This window comes from Malaclemys terrapin, chromosome 3 (assembly GCF_027887155.1).
Source record: "Malaclemys terrapin pileata isolate rMalTer1 chromosome 3, rMalTer1.hap1, whole genome shotgun sequence".
Classification (NCBI taxonomy): domain Eukaryota; kingdom Metazoa; phylum Chordata; order Testudines; family Emydidae; genus Malaclemys; species Malaclemys terrapin.
The window spans coordinates 75,002,806-75,026,925 of NC_071507.1; the positions used below are offsets into that span (position 1 = coordinate 75,002,806).

Consider the following 24,120-nt stretch of genomic DNA (forward strand, 5'->3'; position numbering starts at 1 on the left):
GGATGAGCGGGGGAGCAGGGCAGGAGGGGGGCGCAGAGGCTGCAGGGCGAGTGGGGAGCAGGGGTCACGGAGGCCGCAGGGCAAGGGGGGGTGCAGAGGCTGCAGGGCGAGTGGGGAGCAGGGGTCACAGAGGCTGCAGGGGTAGGGTGTGTGTGCAGGGGCTGCAGGGCGAGTGGGGAGCAGGGGTCACAGAGGCTGCAGGGCAAGGGAGGGTGCAGGGGCTGCAGGGGCAGGGGGGTGCAGGGGGCACAGGGGCTGCAGGGGCAGGGGGGTGCAGGGGGCACAGAGGCTGCAGGGGTCGGGTGGGAGTGCAGGGGCTGCAGGGCGAGTGGGGAGCAGGAAAGCACTTAGCAACCCACAACCAAGATCAGAGCGGGAGGGAGGAGGGGGAATGCGGGGTGCTCAGAGGAGGGGGCAGAGTTGGGGCAGGGACTTTGGGGAAGGGGTTGGAATGGGGGCGGGGTTGGGGTGGGGGCGGGGAAGGGGCAGAGTTGGGGCAGGGCCAGGGCCCCCATGGAGTGTCCTCTTTTTTTCAGTGTTGAAATATGGTAACCCTAGGGTTGCATTAAGGCACCTGGGGCTGTTAAAGATTGGCATAAATTAAAGTAGTCCTGAGGCTGCTCTTAAGACACAGCAGGGGAAACAGCTGCACTGGGATGAGAATAATGCAAAAGACATCGTTAAAGTACTTTTGCACACCGCCTCCTTGAGTTGTGCTCAGTGCACTTTGCCTGCCCCTGAGGATCTGGACTACAAGGCTCTGGATGCCTTCCCTGGGACAGAACTCTCTATAATGAGCTGGGTGACTGACATTCAAGAGAAGTGCCTCCCATTGGGGCTGGATGCGGCTGGCAGATCTTTAAGTTCCATTTGAATGGACTTTCCTTAGAAAACTGCTACTGACAGAAAAGTACATTCTGGTTGCACTAAAGCGTTAATTACATACAGAGGGCTGTTTTATTGGACTTTTATTTTGAAAAGTGATTCTGTTAGGCTCCCAGCATTATTTCAGAATTTCCCCAAATTCACCTTTTATTTATCCACTCCACATGAGTGACTCTGCACCTAAACCACAGCCTACAGCTGGACAGCATTATATTGGAACAATAACAATTAAAACTATATTACTTGATAATAGGGTGGATATTACACTCGATATAAAAACTGTAATTCAAATATTATTTGAAGACAGCTTCATAAAAAGTTTTTAGTGGATTTTACTCATTCCCATTTTAACAGCAATTTACAGACACAAATCTTGCACACAAATAAAAAGCAATACAGTTGAAATGGATTTTTTTTAAAGCAATGTGTGTCTACAGTGGCCACAGGTCGAGACTAGAACTGTCCCTTTTAAGGACAATGTCTTCCATTCAGGGCATCAGAAATTGTGGGAAATCATTATGGCAAACAGTTACTTCAATAGTTTAATTCATGTCTACCAAGAGGATAAATATAAAAAGTTATTTTTTGAAAGACATTCCATAAAACTCACACAGAAAAAAAGAAAGCCGTATCTCAAAAGCCAGGACCTGGAGATGGTACTGCATATGTCACCTGACACCCAGTCATTGAAAATGTGTTTCACTATTTATTGGTGTTGTGCAAGTATTTAAAGTGCATAAGGAAATCAGCCACTTGGTAACCATTTGCCTTCACTTGGAAAGCAGATCCTGTCTCTGTGGCAAAGAAAAGGTAACCAATTAAAGATAGGATGAAAAAATAACTAGAAGTCAAATAATTTCCTACTGCATAAAAACCTGTGCAAAGAGAAATGCTATTCATGTGCCTCCTTTGAGCAAGCTGCTGCTATGTTGCATTCCACTTCTGATAAAACAAGACTAACAGAGGTATAAAAGGGACAAGAGGAAGGCCTTGTCAGAATATCACCCATGGGAGATCAGTCAGAAACTCTAGTCCAACTACCACACACACTTGGCAATATACACTTCTTGTGCAGCACAGCCAGCTGACATGCAATGCTGCCATTGTAATCTATCCTCCTCTGATCACATGTATCCCCCTCTACTTGTATTTGAAAGCCACAGGTGGCACCTCAGCCAGAACAGGGCTGCATTAATGTACATGGCAAATGGCCATGTGTTGAGTCTATGAGAACATGCCATATGGAGGGATTCCACCTCCCTCACATGACAGGCCTCACCTTTCTGAATTCTTGTGAGGTTCATCACATGCATAACTTATATACAGGGGAAGCCAGCAACCTAGTGGCTCTTCATGGGGGTCCTCACCCTGTTTGTGAAAAATTTCTGTGATTTTGCTCCACTGCACATCACTCAATGGAAAGGAGCAAAGGGGTCTACAAAAACAAACAGTGCTACATTCCTCGACCTCTTACTTTCAAACAGTAATATCCAATGATGCAGAAAAAGGAGATGACTGTGTGTAGGATGGCCAAAATCCGCAGCGTGGGTTCCATATAGCCACTGCTTTCTTCAAGGACATAGTGCACAGCGATGATCCGATGGGAGCCGCTTTCCAGGCTGTTTAACTTGGAGTCTTCCTCAGCATTTACCACAAGAACTTCCTTTTCTTCTATCACAGCAGAGGTGGAGACCTGTTCAAATCACTCACAGTCAGTGGGAAAACTATTTAATTTGACAGGAGTTTTGCATTTCTACACGCTATGTACTATAAATCACAGAGACAAACAAAAATGTAAATGGGGGGAAGGGAACCTTTTTTTGTGAAGAAATCGCCACTAGAAATACCTCACAGAGATCCCTCTACTTTATTCCACTGGGATGACTGGTTTTGCCATTCCCTCACTATAGAAAAGCTACCATGAACTTGACAGATCACTGGGGATCCATGGAAGGTCATGACCATAGAGTCATAGATTTTAAGGTCAGAAAGGATCATTATAATTGTCTAGTCTGACCTCCTGCACAACGCAGGCCACAGAATCTCACCCACCCACTCCTGTAATAAACCCCTAACCGATGTCTGAGCTGCTGAAGTCCTCAAATCATGGTTTAAAGACTTCAAGGTGCAAAGAATCCTCCAGCAAGTGATCCCTGCCCCATGCTGCAAAGGCGAAAAATCCCCAGGGCCTCTACCAATCTGCCCTGGAGGAAAATTCCTTCCCGACTCCAAATATGGCGATCAGCTAAGCCCTGAGCATGTGGGCAAGACTCACCAGCCAGACATCTAGGAAAGAATTATCTGCAGTAGCTCAGATCCCATCCCATCTAACATCCCATCACAGGCCATTGGGCATGTTTATCGCTAATAGTCAAAGATCAATTAATTGCCAAAATTAGGCTATCCCATCATACCATCCCCTCCATAAACTTAGCAAGCTTAGTCTTGAAGCCAGATATGGCTTTTGCCCCCACTGCTTCCCTTGGAAGGCTGTTCCAGAACTTCACTCCTCTGATGGTTAGAAACCTTCGTCTAATTTCAAGTCTAAACTTCCTGATGGCCAGTTTATATCCATTTGTTCTTGTGTCCACGCTGGTACTCAGCTTAAATAATTCTTCTCCCTCCCTGATATTTTTCCCTCTGATATATTTATAGAGAGCAAGCTTATCTCCCCCTCAGCCTTCTTTTGGCCAAGCTCTTTGAGTCTCCTTTCATAAGACAGGTTTTCCATTCCTCGGATCATCCTAGTAGCCCTTCTCTGTACCTGTTCCAGCTTGAATTCATCCTTCTTAAACATGGGAGACCAGAATTACACACAGTATTCCAGATGAGGTCTCACCAGTGTCTTGTATAACAGTACTAACACCTCCTTATCTCTCCTGGAAATACCTCGCCTGATGCATCCCAAGACCACATTAGCTTTTTTCACAGCCACATCACATTGGCGGCTCATAGTCATCCTGTGGTGGAGGCCTTGTAACACACACTGCAGCTCTGACCAGCCCTGCTCTGATTCCCTGATAGCACAGCTCTGCCAGGGATTCGTCTAGGTACGGAAGCTTCCAGGGACAGGAGAGAGTCATCAGTGGAAAAGCGAATATAGCTTGGAGCAGCATTAACTATCTTCTGCAGGACTGATTTATGTGCTCCCGCCACAAATTACACTCCCTCTGTTTGTGCAGTCTCTGAACTATGCAGACCAACTGGGGCAGGGTCTAGTGTGGGGGAGGAGAGGGGCTGTGCTCTGAGATGGTCTTCTGCAATGAGGAAGGTGAAGACCCCCCAGTGTGCAGGCCCAGCAGGCTCTAATTAGCATTGTGCCTTATTGAATTTGACTATTTAAATGGTTAACTCTTTCCTGCCATGACTGTGTGTAGAGAGGTCAGGCATATAGGCTTTTGGTATGTGTGGCATGTTTTACATAAGATTCTCTATTTTTTTTAGAATTGTACTGATGGAAAAAATACTAATAGACATTTTAATAGAGGTATAACTTTAACAAGATAAGCACTCAATACATTTTAAATATTAAGCAGATCCTTAATTCACTAGGCTATGCAGTCTTTGGCTAGTTTTAATTGGAAGTTAGAGTGTGTTAATTTGGCTGCGGAGTCTCCCATGTTTTTCAAATTCATGCAATACAAGGGTTGATTAGTAATAATACAACAAATTTACCTTATAGAAGAGCAGGATGAAATTGATGGCAAAAGCAACAAACAAAGCCAACATCCTCATGTTATAAAAATTGCGAGCAAAATAGTTCTGAAAATAAAAATAAAAAATACAATTTATCTATAAATAATTTTATATATTGATTTAGTCAACTTTGATGAACTCATAAAAATTACTTCTAAGAATCTTATGTTATAAAAAATATTTAAAGTATCCAAATCTAGAAAGCTTGTAGAGTTTTACTGTTAAAAACCCTCACAAGAACACCTCTTCCCACAATCTCCTCCAAAAATTGCTTGCATGTTTACCAAGGTTTTCAGTTAGAGTGGGAGAATCATAAAACAAAGCTGAATTTGGAACCAAATCTTAGACCTTGTGAAGAGTGAAATGCTTGGATAACTCGGTCTTGAAATTAGTTTTCATGTTGTTAGGCCACTGTACTTTCAAGTTCCAACTGCAACAGGATTGAAAGTGGAAATATGGGAAATCCCATGAAAATACTGTTCCCCTAAGGTCTGTAGCCGGACGTGGTTTGAACAGTCCAGGTAAGTTTCAGATGTGGAGCTAAACTTGTATCCTAACTAAATCTTTTGGATATTTCCCATGGCTAATTTTTAAAACATTCACAGCTGCTGCTTTTATCTCTCTCTACATATACACACACACACACACACGCACACAAACACACACACACACACACACACACACAAACTACAATAAAAGAATACTAAAGTTGCAAAGTGAATCACTCAAAAAAATCACTCAAAAAGTCAGAGAATGTTGAAGATAAGGCTGTATGCATAACCGTAACTCTCCACCCCCTTTTGCGAATGCATTACAATTTACAAGCTGGCATAAATATGTATCTAAACTGGGGGGGAGGGAAATTGAATTATTTGAGAAACATGTTCCTTTAATTAGTCTTATTTTCCATAGATATGGGCTTTCAAGACAGTTTTTAAAAAGGTAAATATTTCATGCAAAATAAAGGACATCTGTTTTATGCAGATTTATATCTAGATATGAAATTTTAGACTAATATTGGGTTTTCAAAAATTCTTTAAATTGGTTTGTCACATGCCATTTGTGCTGCTCTGAAAGGTCTCATATACAATGGAAATTATTTATCACTGCTCTAGGGGCTAGAAAGCAGAGAAGCAGTGAAAGGTGACCCTGCAGACTCTTGAACACTATGGCCTTAGCAGTAGCTCTTTTTACAGGAATATGTGTGGTGGAGTTGTCATGCAGGCAGGTGCAGAGCCAATGGGTTAGAGAGTTGCTTGGATCCATGGGAGAGAGCAGAGGAGCCCTGACTTGTGGTCGTTGTCATGGAGAGGCTCTGTAGCCACTACCACAGGTCTGAGACCAAGATTCCATTCTTCAGCCTTGTGCCTTTCAGATATTGAGCAAAGCCTCTGAATGGTGCCTCAGCCTGAGAGACAAATGTAATTTACCTGTGAGAGAGCTTCTGAACTCACCAAATTTTGCTCTCAGTTCTGAGATCTCTCCACTCTCCCCTTCATGGATTCCAAGGCCAGAAGAGACCAGTGTGATCATCTAGTCTGACCTGTTGGATAACATCGGCCACAGAACTTCCCCAAAATAATTCCTTTTGAATGTCAGCATATCTTTTAAAAAAAAATCCATCTTGATTTAGAAATTGCCAGTGATGGAGAGGCCATCACGATCCTTGGTAAACTGCTCCAATAGTTAATTACCCCCACAGCAGGTTCGTGCTGCTTACTAATAGGATTTCACAGCCGCAATGCAGCTATGAACATTCGTGGCAAATTATTTTCAAGAATGCGTATAATTCTTCCACCCCTTAAAAATACAAAATACATATGCATCCATTCCAGCCACAAACCCCCATATTTGCATTCACAAATTGGGTAACTGCATGTACAAGTACCAACTTGTGCAAAGAAAAAAGCAGCATGGTTTTGTCGTTATAAAGAGTGTACGTGCTTATTTGAAGGCAAACATTACATGCAGATTTAAAGAAGGCCCTTAATGTTTGTTTGTTTTTTTAAATGATTATTTTGCCTAGCACATTGGTATTTTCACTGTCATGTTGTTTTTATGCCTTTTTGGGGGGTGGGTTAAGGGCAGAGAATGAGTGAAGGTTGCTACAGCTTTCTCAGATGCACAGACACTTTCTGTAGGCCTTTGTGACAAGTTCCTGGCTAACATTCAAGTATTGAGTCCAATGTAGATAACAGTGTAGATAACATCTTACAAGAAGTTTCTGCTGGTATGCTATGATTTTCTTCCAAAAGGCTGATTCCTGGACTTCTGGTTCTCCATATCTGTGTGCATGAAGCTGTCTCAGCTTCTGTTTCCCTTTGTCTTCTTTGGCTTTTTCTTCCTTTTCTCCATCTTCTCCCCTGAGAAAACAAATAAACCCATAATGTGTGCTGAGTCACTGAAGATAACCTAGAGATCTATTGTAAACTTTTTTCCCACCCAGATGTTTACAGTCAGGGGTCGACACCACCACATTGCGCGACGGACACTTGACAAAATTACCATATTTAGTGACGGACATTGGGGGTTGGGGGTATTGTGTCATTCAGTCATTCAATGTTTTGAAAAATTACCATGGATCTCAAAATTTTTACCATGGACACATTGCTGACCCCTGTTTACAGTCCCACCACATTAAGGGGAAAATCCTGTCCCCTCATGAAGCCACAATAGCCATGATTCGTGCAGGGAAGAGACGTGAAATGAAGAGGAATCCTCCCTCTCAGGCCACAAAGAAATGGCTAAAATGTTCTGTGGGTGATACTGCAGCCACTGCATTGCAGTAGCCTCTCTTAAATGAGGATATTTGACTGGTGAATCCAGGTAATTATGGATCCACCTGCTCCACCCTTCCTATTCCCAAGCCCCACTCCATATTTGTGTAGTTAGTACCAACAGAACTAAGCTCTGTAATGCACTTCGGGTAGCTCCCCTTCAGCCTCATGACTACACCACATCTGCTGTGATGAGGGCTCCAGGATGCAGAGAAAGCAGCAGGATTTGGCCATAACAGAAAATAGTTGACTTAAAACTTAAAACACATTTATGTTTGAAACAGAATAACTGAAAAAGCATTTCCTCCTCTATTTAGGAACCAAGTCTTGAGTTCAGGATTCTGCATTTCCCCTCCAACAGTTGTGGATACCACAAGCACTTACAAGAATTGATTGTTGCACTTTCAGGTGTATGTGACGTATCAGCTATACAAAGGAAAACAAGGAATCCTGAACTATGGGATGTAATTTCACTCTATTTTACCAGTTAAAACCAAACACTGTATTTTGCATTCCATTACATTTATTTGATTTTTAACTCGGACCATAATTCTATTACTAATATGGGACCTAAAACAATGTTGCATTAATTTAGAAAACCAAAAACAAATCAAAAACAAAGAGAAAGGCTGAGTTGCACATTGAAAAAACTGACATTAAAGTTTGTGCTGCATAAAAATCTAAAAGCACTGAACTGTCATCCTGCAGTGAGCAATGCCCACACAGAATTTTGCTAAAGCCAAAACAATATTGGACTGACGAGGTTTGTAAAATCAAAATCACCCTGGTTTACATACCTAGCAGCTACACACAGTGCATTCAGTGAACCTGTAGCTGAAGACTTTGCCAAAGACCATACACCTTACTATAAAATTGTTCTCTGGAATTTATGTGGTGTTTGTCTGTGTCTATGTTAAATGCTTCTAGCCACTTTAGACAAATGGACTAAATAACGCTGGTCAAACATTTTCTGATGGAACCTTTTTTTCCATTGGAAACTTCTGATTTGATGGAATCAATATGTGCTGTGGGAACATTTAGACTGTCAAAACTTTTGATGGAAACCAGGCAGGCAAGCAGATTGGCCAGCCCGTCTGGATTCCTCTCAGCCTGCCTACAAGCTGACTGGAGGGTAGGCATGCAGACTGCTTGGGTCCCCAGCCTCCCAGAATACTGGGCAGCCTGCCTGGTGATGGCTCCCTTAGTTGCTCGGCTTCCAGCGCTACCCAGCTAGTCAGCTCCCTGGGGTGCCCATCTGGCAGTTGGGCTGCCTGGCGCCATAATTTACATCCAATAGAAAATTTTAATTTTCAACTTTTCATTCCAAGTAAAAAAAAAAATATTTGGAAATGTGACATTTTTCATGGGACAGAAATTCTGGTTCCGGCACAGCTCTAGAGCTGAATGTAAATCAAAGCATTTTCTTCCTAAGTCCTGGTCTACCCTAAGTGGGGGGGATTGATCCAAGTTATGCAACTTCAGCTACATGAATAACATAGCTGAAGTCGACGTACTTAGACCTACTCACCGTGGTGTCTTCACTGCAGCGAATCAACTGCTGCCGCTCCCCCATCGACTCCACCTGTGCCTCTCATGGCGTTGGAGTACAGGAGTCAACGGGAGAGCGCTCAGGGGTCGATTTATCGCATCTAGACTAGATGTGATAAATCGACCCCTGCTTGATCGATCACTGCCCGCTGATCCGGCGGGTAGTGTAGACATACCTTTAGTCAGCAGACAGCCTGGAACAATAGTTCTAGGAGGGATAAACTCCCTCTTCCCTTAAAGGGGTTTTAACTCTGAACCTTAAAGATAACTATTAAACATCAGACATGTTAGCTTTTGTACTGCTGGTCATTTTAATACAATCTTCCAGCTAAAGCTCTTGTCCCACAATCCCACTCTGCCTCTCAAACCTGTTCAAATGCCAAAGGCCCTAACTATTTTCTGCCCAGCTGCCAAAACCTCCAGTTTCCCCTTGGTGTGTGCGCGATAATGTGTGTGGCAGATTGAAAAGTGAAATCTTTGGGACAGCATAAAATAAATTGCATTCAGTATCACAAACAAATGCATGCAGGGGCTACTTACATATTTAGACTTCTAGTTTTAAATTCAAATGCTCCTGTAACTAGGAGTTCGGTGCCACCTTAATGACTAACAGATTTATTTGGGCATAAGCTTTCGTGGGTAAAAGGTACCACCGGACTCCTCATTGTTTTTGTGGATACAGACTAACACAGCTACCCCTCTGATAAATGCTCCTGTGGAATTTTCCATTTTCTGCACCAGCATGCTATAGAAGCTGGGGTTGTTGAAGTAGACATTAGGTTCAGTTTTATGTGGAGTACATGGGGCCTTGGACGCAGGGGAACTCAGTTCCAAGTGATATTGGGAATTTGTCTGTTCAAGCAGCCCAGCCCCGGGCTGGACATACAGTGAAAGTATGTCTCAACTCTTAACTCTCCTGGGGAAGGGAGGGAGATAGCGTGAGACAGTGTGTAAATTCTAGTCATCAGAAGACTTATCATAGAGCAGCACTATAGAGAAGGCTGACTGTTATCCCAGGTGTCATGTAAATACAGGGATCACAGCTGGAAACGGAACTGGGAAGGATGGACTGGAATAAAGGAAGGCATAAAACCACCATAATGGCATCAATTTTATGCTGGTTTCACTGCACTGGGACTGTGAGGGGCTCCTTTGCCAGCGAGGATGATGTGTGATGGGGAACCTACATTCAGACATGTGAGATGTCTCTATGACACAGAAATGAAGGAGCAAGGGACTACCTGTAAACAAAACTGATTTCTCAGAAAAACAAACTACAGTTCTTAGGGGCAAGGTCTAGGGTTATACCTACTCTGCTTTTTCAAGTTCCGATTTAGTTTCTTCTTTCTCCTCCTTTTCATCGTCATTCACTTTCTGCTCCTTGAATGAGTCAGATAAAAAAAATGTCATAGAGTTTAAGGCCAGAAGGAACCATTAGATCATCTAGTCTGACTTCCTCTATATCACAGGCCACCAACACCATCTATCACCCACACACTGAAGCCAACAATTAAAGTGAGACCAAAGTATTACAACCTACATGAGACTAAATTGTTAGGTGAAAAAGGCAGAGAATAGGAAGGGCTGAAATGTACCAGTGATCCAAGCCCTGCAATGGCAGGAAAATGATTAAGTGATACCCAGATAATCCTGGCAAGTGACCCACATCCACAGGTTGCAGAAGAAGATGAAAAGAACCCAAGGTCACTGCACGGGACTCACCCCTGCAGCACCTCCTGCTGGTCATCTCAGGAATTAGCTCTCTAGCCTGCAGAGCACCCTCTGCAGGCTGGTGTCCCACTGCCGCTTGGCCCCCATGTCCCTCCCGGACCCCGGTGCCCCTTTAACTGGGTGCTGTCCCCTGGCAGTACCCCCACAGTTCTGGGTCTCCCCCTCCCAGGGGAACCCCCACCCACTATCCCCACTTCGCCTCAGTCTTGGCTACTGCCTAGTCTCCATCTAGCCCCCATTCACTGGGGCAGACTGCAGTATAAGCCACTCATCACAGGCAAAGGGGTTCGGACCTGCTGCCTCTGCTTACCCATGGGCTGCCTCCTGCAACCCAACTGCCCCTTTTGCCTTACCCTAGACCTGCAGCCTGGGGCTTTCCTAGGCCGGAGCTCCCCAGCTCTCTTGGCCTTTCCCCAGCCCTGCCCCACTCTAGGCACTTGGTTAAGCTCCCTGCAGCCAGGCCCGTCTCTCACTGAATGCGGAGAGAGACCGTTGAGCTCTTGGCTCCCAGCCTTTTTATACCGGCCAGCTGTGGCCTGATTGAGGCGTGGCCCAGCTGTGGCGCTTTCCCAATCAGCCCAGCTTTTAGAGCTGCAGCCCTCTCCAGGGATGCTTTTACCACTGCAGCCCTCTTTCAGGGCTGATTTCAAGCCCCTCAGGGCAGGAGCAGATGTCCACCCTGCTACACTGCCAATATGACCTGGGGAACAAATCCTTCCCAACTCCATGTATACTGATCAGTGAGACCCTGAGCACATGAGCAAGAACCAGCCAGTCATCCAGTCTTGCACGTTGATAAAGAGAATGCTCGGTGCCCTCCATGTCCAAAGTCCCATCTCCAGCTGTGTCCATTCCTGATGCTTCAGAGGAAGGAGATAAAAAAAAAAAAACCCTCCCAGAATACCTTGTCCCCTGAAGATACCTGGATGAAACCCTGACGCATGAACTTTAGAAACATAAGACCAGGGCCGGCTCCAGGCACCAGTTGAGCAAGCAGGTGCTTGGGGCGGCCAAGGGGAAGGGGCTACACGTCGGGCTCTTCGGCGGCAATTCGGCGGAGGGTCCCTGTCCCTCTCGGAGGGAAGGATCTGCCGCCGAATTAGAAAGCGGCGAGGTGGAGCTGCCGCCGATCGCGGCTCCCCAGCCCCCGCCGCTTGGGGCGGCAAAAACCTCGGGGCCGCCCTGCATAAGACAAATCAGAAGTGAGCCCCAGGGCTGTTGAGATCTGGCCCTTACCAACACAAGCAATCCCATCTAAAAGTCTAAGCAGTATTATACGGTATGCGGCCTTCAAAACATGGCTAAAAGGCAACAGTCATAATGCTGAACATCAAGGCATTTTTTATTAACCAACGCTAAACTGAGGGAAAATGACATTTCCCTTTGCATTTACAAAAGACAAACTGAATTTTGAATTTAAAAGCAAACCAAATAACATGGACTAGTCTGAGCAGCTTCAACCTCATGATCCCAGAAAGACTAAACTTTGGTAATTCACTGTTATTCTTTAAAAAGCATGCCACACTTAAGAAAAACACTAAAATCACAGAAACATAGTTGTAAGTTTTATTTCTGGCCCACACAGAACAGACTGAAACATGATGGATAAAAATATAGTTTGTTACCTGAATTTTTTCCTGCATCTCAGGTAATGGGAGTAAGGAAGATGTGCTCAACAAATCACTCAGACCAGCATTTGGATTATGAGGAATCAGCTTATACTGGCCTCCTTCTCTTTTCAAGTCCAAGCCAAATATGTCTGAGAGTAGGTCACCATCATCTGATAAAGCTGTCAGATCAGTCAGATCTTCTGCTGGCAATGCAGCTTCTGTGGGTTTCCTTTCTCCCTCTTCCCCTTCACCACGTACCTCATCCTGAGTGGGATCTGGCATATTGGCTAAAAGTTCAGCTACCTTGATCTTCTTAGCCCCTTCTACCAGGCTTCCTCCGAGTAGCAAACTGTACATGATGCGAAAGAAGCCCCGGAAAACACTACAGGTGAAATGCAGTAAGCCCATCAAGATGCTCCAGTAGGAAGAAAATAAAGCCATGAACATGTCCTTCATGGTCATTTTTTTCATTTTCTTCATCTGCTTCTTTAGACTCTTCACGCTGAGCACTTTTGTAAGAGTCATTATATTATATTTGAGGGCTACCAAGGCTGCCTTGACAGTCACAAGGGAGAAGAAGCCCCTGCTAGGGTCCTGTTCCTCAGGCTTATCTTTTTCATTCTCTTCTTTATTTGTGGACCTCTCATTCAAATCTGACTCAGAGATCTGGGCAGCTAGCTGCATTTCAAAGATGGTATCCTCACAGAAATTAACAAAAAGTTCCATCTTTTCCTTCTCCCCTCCTTCGTTTACTACATCAAAGATAAACTGCCTCTTTGACTCTTTAACCTGAGGTTTCTCCCACTGAGTCCGACTTGACTCACTTATTTCAAAGTAAACTCGCTCAATGCGCTTTGCACTACCCATGATTTCTATGCGTCCAAGGAAGGGCTGAAAATAATTCAGAACGCTCTCTGCTAGTTCAAGAAAAGTCTGCAACCGAGTATCATGGCGCATGTGCTCTGAAAGGTTGGTTAGAAGAACAGCAACATTGAAACCAATGTCTTTGGCAGGCTCATGGAACCGTTTCACAAATTCCTCATAATCCAGAGTCTCATTCTCATCTGTCTCAGCACAAGATAGTAGAAACTCAGTTTCAGACTGGGTGTAGTGCTTATGGCTTTCCATGGCCTTCTGAAAGTCCCTCTTTGAAATTATACCCTTACCATCAGGGTCATATTCCTTGAATGCATCAGATGAAGTTAAATCCTTCAACTTTAAGAACATATCAAAAAACTTCAGAATCATTTCCACGTTATTGGAAGACTCCACTAGCATGTCAACCATCTGCTTGCCAATAGTTCCATTCACAACATTACCTAAAGGGGGTGACATGCAGTAACAAGTCATTGGTGACAATGAACATTTTGGCAAATAAAAGCATTGAATAATGACTACTGAAATCATCACATGGTAAGATTTACAAACTGCTAACTGATCTGGTTGCATGCAAGTCTTCAGTGTATAATTATACAGGTTATCATTTAAAAATACTATACCAAATCAAGATCTATGAGGAAGGATTGAAAAAATTGGGTTTGTTTAGTCTGAAGAAGTGACGACTGAGGGGAGCCATAATGACAGATTAAAAGGTTGTTACAAGGAGGAGGGTGAAAAAATTTTTCTTGTTTGCTTCTTTTCCTGTCCTCAGAGGCTCTATGTTTAAATTGCAGCAAGGCCGATTTAGGTTGGACATTAGGAAAAACTTCCTGTCAAGAAAGTTAAGCACTGGGACAAATTGCCTAAGGAGGTTGTAGAATCTCTGTCACTGGAGGTTTTTAAGAGCAGGTTAGACAAACACCTCTCAGGAATGATCTAGTTATTACTTAGTCCTGCCTTGAGTGCAGGGGATTGGATTAGATGACCACTCAAGGTCCCTTCAGGTCCTACACTTCTATGATTCTATAAAGATGCAATAACAGAAGTAATTATAAGCACTGCTTTTGAAAGAAGGAGATAAATGTCAGTATGTATACATCTAAGATTTCTTTCACATTTAATAGAATGCTGAATGGGAGATAGAATTTAGGAGTGACATTGAGACTTTTCTAGCCACTCCTCTGAGGAGCTTAGATATGCTGTGGAGATTAGGTTTTCTGGTTCTGAGGGAGAAAATAGGTATCTTTGGGACCATCTTTGTTTATTCAATGCCTAGCACAATGTGGTCCAGGTCCTTGACTGAAGGTCCCAGTGGCCACTGCAAATCAATAAATAATAACCATATTTTTCAATGGCCACCTGCTACTGGGTGAAGTTGAGGTGCAACGGTAGCTGTTGCAAATGTTAAACAGGACAATCCCCCAGAGCCATGGTAGACCTACCCAGGTGAATTCAAAGCCCATTCTTTCATGGTTAAGGTAATTGTCAATACAAAAAAGTGTGATGTTAAATGCAGCACACTGAAGTTGCTAACACACAGTAAATAAAACAACTGATAAATAGTGAAGCTTCCTTCTGTAGCAAGAACCTTGGATTCTAGCTTCACCAGCAAATAGCATCTCATTTGAACCAAAATAGAAGCCAAACACATGGAAATAAGTAAATCTTTGTAATGATTCAAACTGAGCTGGCCTGTGCATAATTAACATTGATTTAATTAATTCTTACATTATCACTCACCATGCAAATTATAGTTATAGTAATTCCCATGAGCCTTTAAAGATCAACAGCTCTTCTGATAATAAACAAATTAACTTTAAAATACTAAAAAAGGAAGAGACATTGGTTTTGCTGTGAAAAAAATGTGCAGAGGAAAAGACACGGTTATAATACTTGCAAAATAAACTTTTAAAATAAATTAAAATTACCTTCCAGCATAGAGAGCAACATGACCACCATATCCTTCTGAAGATCCATTAACTCTTTCAGTAATTCAATTTGACTGGAATCCTGCAAACATGAATACATTGTAAATAAGACTATTTTGGGCCAATATTTCTATGACCCTCAACTGAGCCTCTGATCTTGCATGAACATATTTTGCACAAATAGGAACTTGCACTTGTAAAACAGGTATTTTACACATACAACTGCCAACTTGAACTAATGTTTGTGTTTGCACGTGTAGGTTTAAATAAATGAATAGAGACATCCCATCTCCTAGAACTGGAAGGGACCTTGAAAGGTCATCAAGTCCAGCCCCCTGTCTTCAATAGCAGGACCAAGTACTGATTTTGCCCCAGATCCCTAAGTAGCTCCCTTAAGGACTGAACTCACAACCCTGGGTTTAGCAGGCCAATGCTCAAACCACTGAGCTATCCCTCCCCCCTAATTTTCATCTAGGGAAAATCAGACTGAGAAGCTGAAAGGCCATTAGTGTATTTGGCCCTTTATGTCAGATCTGAAAATAAAATGAAATCCAACTATTTACTGTCATACAGTAGCAACACACACACACACTTATTTGTTTAGAAGAAACAGTAGTTTAATACAGCCATAGTGCAAGTTGAACTACTATGGAGAATAAAGAAAAGAAAAGCTTTTCTGATAGTATGCAGCTGTGTCAGAGTTGAAGAGATGATGCCTATATAATACTTTATGTCTGCTAAACTGATGATAGTATTGCGATGATCAGGTTCTCACCCACACTGCCATAAGAAAAATGTCATAACAGCAATAGCATTGAATTACAAAAAGCTCAAATAAGACAAAAAGTCACAGATCAGTCATAGTTGGGAATGTTTTATACGAGGTAAAACAAAGTTATTAAACTTTAATTGTGTAGAACTTTGTCAATCTTTAACTATTTAATCTGAAATTTCCCCATGTTTCTTCTGTACCTCAGGCATATTTTTCTTAAAATTTCGCCATAGAAAGTTCAATGGCTTCAAATCTATTTCCAACCATTCTTGGAAGAGCTCTAGTGCCAGCCTTTATGATGTACACCAAAGAGGTGTCATTTGCCAACCCCACTGAAATCCACCCAGATTTAGTCAATTCAGAAAAGACTCTGAAAATCAGTATTTACACTTGTTCAGATGAATTTATTAAAAGTTTGCTATGAAAATACCTGAGCATCCCATCTGCATTAGGCATATTCAAAGCCTCAAAGATCTCCCGATATGTCAACTATTCTGAGATACTGAACATGCTCCCAGGCCCCAAGAGCTTGAACTCCAAATGGGAAAAAGACATTGCACTGTCCCATAGAGTAGGAGGAAACCATCAGGTCTAATCTAGCAACTAATATTAATAATCCTATGAACTTCCCTCACCCTATTATTGAGCAAAGCCTCATAGCTGTCTTAGGAGGCAGGCAAATAGTCTCTCATTTGACAGATGTAGTAAGAAAAACATTGTGCAAGGTCACTTCAGATAGATCTGAGAATACAAACCTGTCATCGCAAACCCAAGTCTCATCCATAGCCATTCTGCCTTTTATAATGAATGTGCCAAATCTATGCACTTAGGTGTACTATCTCTAACCACTAGACCCCATTTCCTTCCTAAGCCAGGAACAGAATCCAGGAATCCTGAACACCAACATTACCCTACTGTCTAGCAAACAGTTGGCAAAGTGTGTGTCAAGTCCTCTCTACTAGCTGATCCACATACAGGATGAGAAGATATTACTGCTATCTGTCACTCCTCTAACTCAAGTGGTGGAGGTCTGTGCTGTGGATCCAAAGGTCCTAGATTCAAACTCTGCTGATAACTCATTCTGAGGGTCAATATGGCTCCATAAGATGGAGTATTTGGTGGTGGTGGATTTTTATATGTTTTTATAATTTATGAAATTACATACAAAAAACTATCATACAAGATGAAGCAACCAAAAGTTAAGAAGTGCCAGAATTAAGGTTGCTCATACACATTTAATTCGGTCCCCTCATAAGGTTTTATGACATAACATGATCACTTTTTTTTTTACCATAGGACTCCTGCCTCATTCAGTGCAAAGGATGAACAGTGAATAAAGCAGAAACTTTTAATAAGAGAAAAGCATGTCTTCTCATACTAAAAGCACTACACTGGGACCCAAGAGGATTTTACTCCTAGCCTGGCCACAGACTTTCCACATGTTGTTGAACAAGTCTACTTTTTCATTCTTAAAATAAGTATATTTTGGTAACCATGACAATATGTGTAGGCTATTTGTGCACCTCTATTTTGTATGTGTCTCCCCTTCATCATTTAGAAAGTCTGCATTCACTACAATGCTACCTGCTGTGAGAATGCCTGTTCATGAAGACAAAGAATGTCTATAGCACTAAGAAGTTCAGCAGAACCAAGATATCAACCTTCACTCCATACTACATCCCAACTTTCATCTCTGTGGCACATTCAAAGACTGGATTCTTGAATCATATCAGAATCTAAAATAATTATAAAAATCTCCGTCTTTAGAGCTCTAAAACTCTATAACTATAACTTTAAATATTATAAAAGTAACAACAGAGATTAAAAATAATGATAACACCAAAAAAGCATTTCCCACTTGTCTGGCACCTGTAATCTGAGTACATCAAATTATTTTTCAAATACTCCACCACACCCACCTGAGACAGGTAAGAAGGTAAATATGACTCTGCTTTACAGATGCAGAAATTGAGGCACAGAATGTTTGATGTGCCCAAAGTTACAGAGGAAGTTGGTGTCAAAAGAAAGGGTTGGATCATAGGAGTTGCAGTGTCATTCTGTAATCATTTGGCCAAGTTTCAGTCCCACTAGTTCACAGCCTATACTGCCTCAATTCTTCTGTATTCCCTTGCATTGTTGTTCTGGTCACCCTCTCTTAATATGAAAATAATTTGTTCGGGCAACAATTCAGCTAATGTATTGTAAAAAATTAGTAACTAAAAAATAAGAAAAAAAAGTGCATGATACCTGAGATAGTTTCATCTGCATGTGGGCAAACACATGAAGAAAACCAACCACTGCGTCCCATAGCCTGCTGTGTGCCAGACTCTGCTGGTTCCCTGTACATGGACCCTACCATGCAGATGACAAGAAAAGGAGAACAGGGTTTATATGCAAGAGAATTACATTAAACATTAGGATAAAATTAGAATCACAGTACCTAAAATATGACCAGTTGAGAGCTGCTACACAAGAATTTTAGGAACTGTTAAGGAAAGCTGAAACATAAATGGAATGACAATTTCATTTGATAACACATTAACAATTACTATAGAATATCCCTACCACTTCCTTTGCTTTAAGGCAACTAAGGCCACATTTTCAAAGCTCTGTATAAAGAGGGAGCCGCAAAAAATGGATCTCAATGTTCATGGAACAGTACTAGTTTGCACCTTTAAATTGGAATCTCATGAGGGGCACAGATGTTTAGTCTAATTCTCCTCTACTTAAGCAAGTGTAAACCAGGAGTAACAATGATGAGGTTGAGGTAAAATTGTTTTAAGAAGAGATGAATCAGGCCCCTTGTTTTTTGTTCAGCAAGTTTCACCTGTTGTAAAACACTGTCTGGTGTTACAATGGTATCATATTTTTACAAACATCAGACGATATTTCAAAGGACAATGAATAAGATAATTATTAACACTGTGAACAGAATAGTTTGGGTGTAGCAGGCCAAATCTGTTAGAGCTGTGTGCATACATTTGCATATCACCAGCTTCTACTAGTACTTATTCAAGCCAGTACTTTCACAATTCACTCCTATGAGCTCTAAAATAATACAGATTTCCATAATGAGGATTTGAATGTGAATAAAAAAGTACAGTCTGTATGCTCCGTCTTTAAATAAATCCTTCCCAAGAGAAATTACAATGATTAGAGGTCTGAATCCTCACTCGTATAGGTTTCATATCTCTGTAAGTCCATTTACTTTCAGTGGAGTTACTCCAGAATCTGGGCCTATTTTTTAAACATTATTTTTTGGGGATAATTTCTCAAAAATAGTTATCAGATAAAGCTACCTTTTGGCTTATCAAAATTATCCTTTGGCTGATTAACATAATTACCATTTATCAGAAGGGTAGCCGTGTTAGTCTGAATCTGTAAAAAGCAACAGAGGGTCCTGTGGCACCTTTAAGACTAACAGTTTGGGTGTAGCAGGCCATTCTGTAATCATTTGGCCAAGTTTCTCTCCCACTAGTTCACAGCCTATACTGCCTCAATTAGTCTTAAAGGTGCCACAGGACCCTCTGTTGATAATTAACATTATTTCATATAGTGGAGTTTTGAATAAACTCCTGACAGTTGAACCGCAACTTCCATAATGAAAATATTGTGTAATCACAAAAAAGGCCCCAAATTATTTTTAATCACTTCATATTATCATAAGCAGCATTTCTCACTTGATTATTTTACATGGGAAAAGGCTAGTATATTGTAGCATACTGGTATGTGACATTCACTAAGAAATAAATGAATTATATGGGACCTCAATCTGCAAGTAGAGTGTCTACTTATGGGGAAAGAAGTTCTGTACGTGGCTAGAGGATCCAATATAGTATAGGATGAATGGTAGTGAACCATGTTAAGGCTGCCTAACACTTTCCCCTAACATTTATCACACTTCCTTTTTTAAGAGAACAATAAAAGGTACTTTAAAATTAAAACACAGGAGAATTTGATTCTTTAAAAATTCTAGCTAGTTACATAGAAAAGAAAAACTACATTAAACAATGTAATGAAGATTTCAAAGTCGAGTACTCAAAAGTTAGGAAATGCCAGAATTCAAGTTTTTCCATAGGACCAAGCTTCCAGGGAGTAGTGATGACAAAAAAACCTAACTGACTTCAGACTGAGCTTGATAAGTTTATGGAGTGGATGATATGATGAGACTGCCTACAATGGCATGAAGCCGATCTGCAACTGCTAGTAGCAAAGATCTCCAACGGTGGGTGATGGAACACTAGATTGGAAGGGCTCTGAGATACTACAGAAAATTATTTTCCAGATGTCTGGCTGCAGATCTTGCCCACATGCTCAGGGTCTAACTGATCACCATATATGGGGTCAGGAAGGAATTTTCCCATGGCTCAGCCTGTCAGAGACCATGGGATTTTTTTTCTTCCTCTGCAGCATGGGGCATGGGTCACTTGTAGGTTTAAACTAGCGTAAATGGTGGAGTCTCTGTAACTTGAAGTCTCTAAATCAAGATTTGAGGAATTCAGGAACTCACAGAGTTTATGGGTCTTTTACAGGAGTGGGTGGGTGAGGTTCTGTTGCCTGCAATAGGCAGAAGGTCAGACTAGATGAGCATGATGGTCCCTTCTGGCCTTAAAGTCTATGAGTCCCCTTGCCTCAGTCAGTACACGGAATGAAGGTTCTCATAGAATGACACAGCTATTCAGTTTTTTTCCTTATCTTTCAATGTGTGGCTCCATATTTTATTTGTTGCACCCCTTCCAAGCCCTGCACTCAGTACAGAATTATTAATTTCTTCTAGAACTTTTCTATGGCGCTCATTACATCCTGCCAGCAGTTTCTTCTTGTTTATTGCAAAGAGGGTCCAGGTCAAGCAAGTCTCTGCAGATCTGAAACATGGCAATATGTCATGGGGAGAGAGTTTTTTCAAGCAGTATATTTAGAGCTTTATAATCAGCCCTAGCACCTTACGCTCCAGCCAGAAACTGACAAGACGCCAGAGCACTAATTGAATATGCCACATGATATTCCACTTACTAAGCACACAGCCACATTCTACGTTAGTTTTACTTTTCAGTTAAAGTAAATGTGAAGAATGCATTAGGATGCATTGCAGTAATACAATTTTGAGGTGCAAAAACAAATTATAATGGCAAGGTTCCTGTTGGAAAGAAAAGGACACAACTGGCTACATACTGGGACACAAGCAGTCTTGGTTAGCAAAAGAGGAGACAATTCAGTGATATCTGGGAATCTGCTAGATTCTTAGGTTGCAAAAAAATAACAAATGGCTACTACACATATTTCAAAACATTATTTCTTACTAATTTCATGCAAATGACAATGTGAGCAGTTACCTGAATATACTCTGTGAGAGTATTGAAGACCTGTTTTGCAACTTGAATTGCTTTGGAGAAATTACGTTGTCCTTGCTCATCAATAACATCCTTCCCAGAATAATACCAGTAGAAATCACTAATTGATTCCTATAAAACAGATGTAAGAAACAACATATACAAGTCAGGTATTCAAACCGCCACTCCTTGGTTCATCAGCATTTTCATAAAGTAGACTTAAAAAACAAACTTAGTTGTGAGCAAAACACTTTTTTACATTCATTCATATGGATTTAAAATAATCTCAGAGATTTTCGGTATCATCAACATAATGCATTTTCTCTCTCATTGCCAGTGAAACTCACAGGGAAAAACAAAACAAAACCAAAAATCCCTTCAAAATCTAACTTTTGTCTAGATTACCTGGCCTTTTTGTTTATTTCAAGCTTCACACAAACACAAGGGTCCTTAAACTGAATAAATAATTAACACAGTGCTGTGTGCTGTTCATGTGAACTATGTGTCTTTATACTGTCTTTATACTCTCTGCCTGTCAGCTAGCTAAATCAAGGAACTGAATATTCTTTGTGCACAGAATTCTTTTTTCCATCTTCTTTAAAGAATGCCAGTTGAAACTTCATCAAAATGAGCTACAAAACATAAAAGGGTTTATTGTTGTTATTACAACCGAGCCTCTAAAGAACTTTCAAGGTCACACAGTAATACTGACAACAGCAACAACAACTAGAAAAGGATTGATTTTTCACATACTGGAATTTTTAGAAACAACAACAACAAAAAATGCTAAAAGGAAATTTAATTGGTTAAATTAAAAAAAAGATACAGTGAGGTGTGCAGTAATGTGGATTTTCAGACAGATGAGACATATAGGTAAAATGATGAATATGTTTACTGCAATACATCTTCTATGTGTTTCATGCACTTGGTTCAGAAAAAGAATTAGATGTTCTGCATTACCCTTGGATGGATTATGACAATGTGATGCTTTCCCAGAGAAATGGGATTTTGATATTATCTCTTTAAACTAAAGCTAATTAGCACCAATTGTTCAGAGGCTCAGTTTGGATAGGAACCCCAGATCAGACTGAGGCCTCCTAATAGTACAGAACATTGCAGCACATCTCCTCAGCAACACGGACTATGATGAACACATGAAACCTGTCTTCCACTCTCTACACTGGCTCCTGATAGAACATCAAGTCAAGTTCAAGGTCTTGGTCTCTATCTTCAAGGCACTCTATGGCCTGGGCCCAGATTATTTAAAAGATTCCCTAAAGCTCCAGGATGAAGACCATGGTTGACAACTATGCTCCTCTGGCACAATGAAACTCTCTACAATAAAGGTAAAGCTTATTTGAAGGAGACAGAACTTTCTTGGTCTGTGTGTGTGGAATGAACTCTCCCAGGAACTAAAGACGATCACAAACCTCACCACATTTAGCTCCAAGTGCAAGGTGCAGTTCTTTGATCTTGCCTTCTCTAATATATATGCATAGCAATGTGTGTGTTCACACACACACATGCGCTCGTTGCTAAGCGCCTGAATATACACATAAAAAAACCGCTCCCCACTATACAAGATGAGAGAACAAACAATATGTTGACAGATGTGTACTCATGTCCCTAACACTGCTGGAAGGCGCTAAGATACTACAGTGCTGAACACAGTATAAAACCTATATGGAATAGAATAGGATTATGTACTTGAAATGGATAATCTCCAATATCCAGTAACCTGTGGTAATTCCACATCTTGATGCAAGGAAATGACTCAAATGGTCACCATAGAGAATACAGAAAATGCATACTGTGATTGGGCAAAACCACAGGTTAGGGCTGAGCAGGTGCTGAGAACATATGAGCAGCAGAAAAACCTGTTCTTGGTTTAAGTAGTAGTACTCAATTTTTTCATAGTAGGACCCCATACTATCTAGCCAAGAACTGCCTCCCATTTAACAATATGGAAAATGTTTAAGTGTCTCCTTTTAGCCTGTCTCTTCTGTTGCTGCTGTGGCTGCGACTTCTGGCGAAGGAGGCATAAATGAAGTCAGATGAAGGAAATTGCTTCTGGAAACAGACCATGAACCTCCTTCTCTAGCTCGGCTGTAAGTCTGGTCTTTCCATTGAAGTTCTGTTGTCTCATCTTTTCCAACCTTGCTAATAATCTCTTCCTGTGAGAAAGGAGATCTTGCACCTTGGATTGAGCTTCCTGAAAGCCAGAATGTCAGTGGGGAGTGATGTCAGACATCACAGCTCTCACCAGTGTATCCGGTGCACCATAGAAAGATAGAGGGCCTAGCTGGGAACCCACGAAATGCCCAGTGATAACGTCTTTTTCTGCCATCTTCTGCTCCCCAAGGAAATGATTTAGCAAACGGAAAACCCAGTCCCCAAAGCTGGAATTGATATCAGACTATCTCCAAGAAGCAGCTCCAGATCCCTCTTTCAGTGTCTCCAAAAATGGAGTATGAGGGATATTCAAGTGCAGCAGTATTGTGATGAATGTGTAATGTACTGGTAAATGTAATGTAGGCTTAGTTTACTCATAATCAAAGCAAACTAAAGCATCTCTGTGTTAAGGCACATGAGGTATAGATGGAAATAGTAAAAGGCAGCTACTTGTATTTATTTGAAATTAGTATGTAAAATGGGTTTACCTGAACTCTCAGTAAGTAATCCACAGTGGAGATGATAATATTGACAGTTGTGTTGTTACCAGTTTGAGTTCTCAAATAATTCTGAAAATCTAAAAATGAGAGGATGAGTTCAAGTTAAAATTTATTTAAATCTCAAATATTTTCAGAATTATTTATTAAAATAAATTCTGGTATAATCCATTGGTCAAAACCTACTTTAAAGACCTGAAACATCTTTTAAGTAACTTTCCTGTTTAAATCCATATTTTAATTCAATGAACCGTTTACCTCTTCCTGAATGGTACCATCTTATTGAGGAGATCAT

General features: G+C 41.4%; 1 protein-coding gene across 1 annotated transcript in view; it reads right to left on the reverse strand.

The window, feature by feature from the left end:
• Positions 1-24,120, reverse strand: part of RYR2 (ryanodine receptor 2) — a 687,809-nt gene that overhangs the window by 48,982 nt on the left and 614,707 nt on the right. Inside the window, exons 87-95 of the mRNA XM_054022704.1 lie at positions 23,817-23,905; positions 21,160-21,288; positions 18,074-18,178; positions 15,055-15,136; positions 12,263-13,566; positions 10,219-10,286; positions 6,797-6,944; positions 4,561-4,647; positions 2,360-2,578 (exon numbers count right to left, since the gene is read on the reverse strand). Coding sequence (XP_053878679.1) covers positions 2,360-2,578; positions 4,561-4,647; positions 6,797-6,944; positions 10,219-10,286; positions 12,263-13,566; positions 15,055-15,136; positions 18,074-18,178; positions 21,160-21,288; positions 23,817-23,905 — 2,231 coding nt within the window. The remainder of the gene's footprint in view (positions 1-2,359; positions 2,579-4,560; positions 4,648-6,796; positions 6,945-10,218; positions 10,287-12,262; positions 13,567-15,054; positions 15,137-18,073; positions 18,179-21,159; positions 21,289-23,816; positions 23,906-24,120) is intronic.